Source organism: Orcinus orca, chromosome 19, assembly GCF_937001465.1.
Source record: "Orcinus orca chromosome 19, mOrcOrc1.1, whole genome shotgun sequence".
NCBI lineage: Eukaryota > Metazoa > Chordata > Mammalia > Artiodactyla > Delphinidae > Orcinus > Orcinus orca.
The window spans coordinates 40,486,102-40,492,101 of NC_064577.1; the positions used below are offsets into that span (position 1 = coordinate 40,486,102).

General features: G+C 54.6%; 1 protein-coding gene across 1 annotated transcript; it reads right to left on the bottom strand.

The window, feature by feature from the left end:
• Nucleotides 1-2,897: 2,897 nt before the first annotated feature.
• RAMP2 (receptor activity modifying protein 2) lies at nucleotides 2,898-4,775 on the bottom strand. Its single transcript, XM_004282836.3, has 4 exons — nucleotides 4,545-4,775; nucleotides 4,039-4,104; nucleotides 3,465-3,576; nucleotides 2,898-3,335 (listed from the first exon to the last, which is right to left on the bottom strand). The coding sequence occupies exons 1-4, from the start codon at nucleotides 4,642-4,644 to the stop codon at nucleotides 3,080-3,082; spliced, it is 534 nt and encodes a 177-aa protein (XP_004282884.1). The 5' UTR covers nucleotides 4,645-4,775; the 3' UTR covers nucleotides 2,898-3,079.
• Between the last annotated feature and the right edge of the window lie 1,225 nt (nucleotides 4,776-6,000).

Below are 6,000 nucleotides of genomic sequence, written 5' to 3' on the forward strand. Positions count from 1 at the left end.
GGTTGGGAATTTGCCTTCCAGTGCAGGGGGTGCCGGTTCGATCCCTGGTTGGGGAGCTAAGATCCCATGTGCCTCGTGGCCAAAAAACCAAAACATAAAACAGAAGCAATATTGTAACAAATTCAATAAACTTTAAAAATGGTCCACATCAAAAAAAAAAAAAGTTCTCTCAAAGGGTACCATCTCCTTCGCTTCCATGGCACTGCTTTATTCTTGTTCTGCTATCTCTTTGATCTTTCCCTTTGTCTTCTTCTGTCCTCATTGTTTACATGTGGATGTTTCCTAAAGGACCTTAGCCTTCTTCAGTACACCTTCTCTCCAGGAACTCTCATCCCTTTCATGGCTTCACATGGCTTTTCTGTGCAGGGGACTCCTAACCCTATATTTCTAGCTCCAACCCTTTTCTACCACTAGCAGCACCACCACCACTCCCATTTCTAACTCTCTACGGTACATAACAGCTTGTTCCATTGTTATTCATATTATACACCATTTTCTTCATGCCAGCTTCTCCTTCTAATGGCACCCAGGTTCAAAGCCAGAGTCAGCTCTAACCTCTCCTCTACTTCACCTTCATATCCAAATCCCTCCCCTATTTTTAATAACCTTTCCTAATTTTTATTTTTTTAATTGCTTTTTTTCCTGCTCACTTTTTTGTTTAATTAATTAATATTTTATTTTTGGCTGCGTTGGGTCTTTGTTGCCACGCACGGGCTTTCTCTAGTTGCGGCAACCGGGGGCTACTCTTTGTTGTGGTGCACTGGCTTCTCATTGAGGTGGCTTCTCTTATTGCGGAGCACAGGCTCTAGGCGCATGGGCTTCAGTAGTTGTGGCACGTGGGCTCTAGAGTGCAGGCTCAGTAGTCGTGGCTCACGGGCTTAGTTGCTCCACGGCATGTGGGATCTTCCTGGACCAGGGCTCGAACCCGTGTCCCCCGCATTGGCAGGCGTATTCTTAACCACTGTGCCAACAGGGAAGTTCCCTACTTTTTAATTTTTTTCCATTTCCCCATTCACCACTCCTTTGGTCCATGCCCTTGTTCTCTCAAACCTGGATTATTGCAATAATTTTCTAACTCACCTCCCTTTCGACTCTCTCCCATAGGGGAATGTACTCCATCTAAGGCCTAGTCAGGTGCCAACTCCACAACCACCCTCCTGTGATCTCACCTCCTGTGACTGCACCTTAGCTAAATGGGCCCCTCCTTCCTTTGCACTCAGAAAACATTTGGCTTGCATCCCTTGCATGACTCTCATCACACACTCCACTGTTTTTCTTTTGTTTTTTTTTGTTTGTTTGTTTGTTTGTTTTTGCTGTACGCGGGCCTCTCACTGTTGTGGCCTCTCCCGTTGCGGAGCACAGGCTCTGGACGCGCAGGCTCAGTGGCCATGGCTCACGGGCCTAGCCGCCCCGCGGCATGTGGGATCTTCCCAGACCGGGGTACGAACCCGTGTACCCTGCATCGGCAGGCGGACTCTCAACCACTGCGCCACCAGGGAAGCCCTCCACTGTTTTTATTTGTGTACATGTCGGCTCCTCTGCTAGATGAAAGCCATTGAAAGCAGAAGCCAAGCCTTATCTAACTTATCTTCCCAACACAATATGCAATATACAGTGTCTTACACCAACATGCCTTTGATGTATATTAGTAAAATGTATGAAGGCAAATATGGGTCAAAAAGAGCATAGATATATCCTTGGAGAAGACAGATGCATTCATGGAAATAGAGCAAAGTTTTCTCTCTGGTGAAAACTCTAAATGTCCTAGGGAATAGGTATGTCTCTAGAGAGCCAGATGTGTCCTGAGAGGACAAGTGTGTCTCAGAGAATAAACAGATATGTTCTAGAAGCATATAGGTATATATCTGTGGAACAGACAGGCACGTCCCAGGAAGTGGATATGCATGTACTCAGGGAGGCTTACATTTCAACAAGGAGGGAAGGAGAGTTCCTAAAGAGGTGCCAGGTGCCACAAGGAATAAACAGGTGTCTTTTTGAAGAACCAAGTTATGCTCTAGACATTTTTGATGACCTGGCAGATTTGTCCCATGGAGAACTGGAGGTGAAGTTTCCATGGGGAGAACTGGGCCTCACCATCCAGGGAACATATAGGAGTGTCCATATACAGAAATGTGGATCGCTAGGTATGTCCCTAAGAAGTGGGAAATGGAGCATAAGTATGGCTCAAGAAGCTAACAGAAGCATGCAGTGAAGAACTAGTGGTTGCTATGGGGATGACAGGTCTCTGATCACAGGGTTCAGTTCTGAGCTTCTTCCAGGCCACGTCCATCTTCTGGTTGTTAGCTTTAGTGGACACCAGGGGGCAGTGTGTGGCCAGGCTGCAGGCCACACCCACCCAGGGTCCAGGACAATGTAGGATGAGGGCCAAGGACCTGGAGAAGTCCTGTGGCGAGTCTAGTAGAGGAAGCCCCCACTGCCTTTGCCCTCAATCCTGAGGTCCTTAGGGATGGACTCCTGTTGGTCAGATCAGAGCTCCTATTCCCAGGCCCTGGGAGGAAACTGAGGCATCAGGAAAGGGAAAATTCAGGGCTCCCGGGTGGCACCCCCTTCCTTCTTGCAGGAGCCACGGCAAAGTGTCCTCCCTCATCCCACCCCCCTCACCTCCCCGGCTGCTCTCCAGACCGGAAGGGAGTCTCTTCCTGCACGTTTCCTGGAGCTGGGTTTGGATAGACGCAGGAAAGGCCTGGCCTTGAGAGAAGGAAGTATACGGGTGTGGCCTTCGGGTGGGGGAAGGGGTGGTGGGGGGCAGGTAAGTGAACAAAACAGTGGGCCTATCCAGATTCTTCCAGCTCTGCTGCTCAGAACAGAGGGCCTGTGGGAATGGCAGAGACTCTGGGAAGGACACAGGCCCCACTGGGACAGGGAGGGGAACAGTGTACAAAAAAAAACAGTTTTATTTTGAAGATTACAGAACTTGAGCCTTGACCCCACCCAGCTTCCATTTCCACCGATCTAAGGATCTGCAGTTGGGGTAGGAGTGAGAGAAGGAAGTAGGGAGGGGAGGGGAGAGACCTGCGGAGGAAAGGAGTAAGATGGCGGCTGAAGAGCTCACGCCACCCTAGGTCTGGGCTTCACTGTCTTTACTCCTCCACACCACAAGGGTGACGAGAAAGGGGATGAGGCAGATGGGGGCTACGATCATGGCCAGGAGCACATCCTCTGGGGGGTCTGAGAAGGGGGGCTGCCCCAGGGAGCAGTTGGCAAAGTGGATCTGGTGGGTCTCAAAGATGATCTGTTCTGCCCAGGGATTGGGGAAGCCCAGGCCAAACTCTTCTGCATTCCTTTCCAAGCAGTCTCGAAGGATGCTGTAAGGCCTGGGGACAGGAGAGGACTAGAGTGAGGGAAGGGTTGGGCCCAAAAAGAGGACTGTCCCACACTTACTCAAGGCCCACAAAGAGCAAGCCCTAGCCCTGGCCCAAGCCGCCCTCCAGCACTGCCCCTACCTGCTAATGAGTGCCCAGTCACACCAATCCTTTTCGATAGAGTCCATTTGAACCTTATAATCATCCCAGCAACGTAGGACATTTGTCTCATACTTCTCCTCCACTGTTTTCCCTGTGGGCAGAGATGCTGCACATTGACCACACCCCTACGCCACCCTCCAAGCCCTCTGGTCCAGGCACTTCCATTGAGGAACCACTGTTCCTGTCTTCAAATATGGGAACTACCCGGAGAGACTCAGAAGCCTTCCCAAGCAAGACAGTCCTGGCTGAGGAGAGAGTCTCAGCTCAGGAAAAATTTAATGTCTTCCATGTGCCCAGCACTACCCCGCCTGGCAAGAACTTCCACATACACTTTTTCTGGGATCTTCTAATCCACCTGTGAGGTGGGCCAGCTCAGAGCCGGCTGGAGGCTTTGTGGGATGAGAGGTAGACCACAAGGAACCCCAAGAGAGAACAGAGCAGAACTTAGGGGCACCAATTGGGTTTGGGGCCTGGCTTGTGAGAAAGGAACACTCCCCACAGACCTCTCTTCTCCTTGCCCTGGGCCACCCTCCCACAGCTGCTGGGTACTCACCTTCTGACTTTAAGACGTCTGGGGTGGGAAGAAGTTGAGCCAGGGACTCCTGGGGCTTCAGGACAGCTGTGAGCAGAAAAGGGGCAGGGAGACGGGATGCTGGGGATCTGGAGCCTGGAGGAAGGGGTGTGTGGGTTGGGGGCTGAGACCCTTGGAAGTCAGGGCTACTCTCAGAAAAAAAAGAGAAGCAATCCAGGCCCCCACGGGATGCCTCAGTGCCCAGAAGAGAGGGGCTGCACCAATTCATTCCCACTCACATCCAAACCCCTCCCTCCTCGCCAGCTCCAGACGTCCCAAGACCTCTCTGTGGGACCCGGGCACGCCAGCTTTTCCCCAGTGGGAAGCAGCTCGCGCTGCGCCCTCACCGTGGTGGGGCCAGGGACCGTCCAAAGAGCAGCGCTGTCCGCATCCGCACCCCGGGGCCCGTTCCGGTCTTGGCCGTCCAGCCCGTCTCCCCTCCAGGGCCTCCCGCGCCTCCCGCCCGGGCCTCGGGGCGCTGCGCTTACCGCCCAGCAGCAGGAGGAGGCGGAGCGCTGCCGGTCGCCCGGCGCCGGTCGCGGGGAGCCGCGGGCCGCCGGCAGCGCGCTCCGCCCGGAGCGAGGCCATCGCGCGGCGAACAGGCGAGGAGGAGCGGCGGCGCTGAGCCGGTCCCGGGCGGGGGCGCCTATATCCCCGTCCCAAGCCGCAGGAAGCCGCGCCGCTTCCTCGCAGGGGCTGGGACGGCTGCGGCCACGTGGGGGGCGGGGGCGACGCCCGGGGCCGGCGGGCTGGAGGGGGAGTCGCTGCCCCACCCGGCCCTGGCGCCCGCCGCTCCCTCCGCCTGGCCGACGTTGGCTCACCCTTTCTGCTAGCTCACCCTGCGGGGCTGGACAGCTCCCCTCGTAACCCCAGAACCGGCATCCATTTCCTGGGCTCGGCTGCGTGGCGCCCAGGACTCGTCGGGGTCTCTGAGCCTCCGCTCCCCGAACTCTAGCAACCCCTTCCCTTCCTCCGCGAGGCGGCGGGGGCGTGGGGGGGGGCGGGTAGCGAAAAGAGGGAGGGGTTTGGGAGCTCAGAGGGCCTCTGAACGCTGCCGTTTCTAAGGCTGGGGGTTGGGGCTGTCCGGGGCCGTGGGGGAAGGGGCCCGTGAAGCTCGGCTCAGAGTTCCCTTTCCTTGGGAACACCCACTGATGTCAGCCCGCCTGCCAAAATCGAGGAGGAGGAGGAGAAGAGGGAGCCAGACCTTCAGAGTGTGGAGAAGGCCAGGGGATAGAGGTAGAGGGGAAAGCAAAGTCCGAATACCTTGCCTTCGAGGCACCCCCTGGGGCCTAGACCCACGAACCAGATTGAGTGCAGTGGCAAAAGTAAGACTGCTCCATTCCCAAGAAGAAGGTGGCCACAACTCCTCAGGGCCAAGGTTGTGAAAAGGGAAGGTTTAGAACCTACAATGTGTGACTTCATTCATGAGGTGGGTACATTATTTACAGAGGAAGAAGCTAAAGCCCAGGGGAAAGTGCCCAGGACTTGAGCTCAGAAGCTCTGAGTCCTAATTCCGTCTTCCCATTTTCCAGCTATATAGCCTGGAATGACCTCAGTTACCTTCATGAATTCTCAGATTCCTCCCATGTGAAACAGGGACGTTACCCTCCTCACTAATCTGTAGTGAGAGTGACACTTGTGAAAGGGCACTGCGCTCACTTAGGCAGATGCTGGTTTCCTTTCCTAAGGACTTGCCTAAAGCCACACAGCTGAGAAACAGCAAGGCTGAGCATGGGGCCCCAGCGGCCCTGACTTCTGCCACACCACAGCTGTCTCTGTGTCCTGAGCCAGAGCTTTGTAGGCCTGAAGCAGCCGAGGATCCCAGGAGCTGATTTGGCCATGACGTTCAACTCCAGACACAGCTGTCAGCACCGAACTTTCCTAAATTACTCCCAGACACTGACCCTTGGACTCAGCTGCTGCTGTTGTCCCAGTTTACTGATT

What these genes read in the sequence shown, in the direction of transcription:
- RAMP2 (XM_004282836.3), bottom strand. Translation starts at nt 4,644, where the DNA reads ATGGCCTCGCTCCGGGCGGAGCGCGCTGCCGGCGGCCCGCGGCTCCCC. An exon ending in CCTCCTCCTGCTGCTGGGCG is followed by an intron (nt 4,105 to 4,544) that starts GTAAGCGCAGCG and finishes TTCTGCTCACAG; the next exon opens with CTGTCCTGAAGCCCCAGGAG. An exon ending in AGACGTCTTAAAGTCAGAAG is followed by an intron (nt 3,577 to 4,038) that starts GTGAGTACCCAG and finishes CTCTGCCCACAG; the next exon opens with GGAAAACAGTGGAGGAGAAG.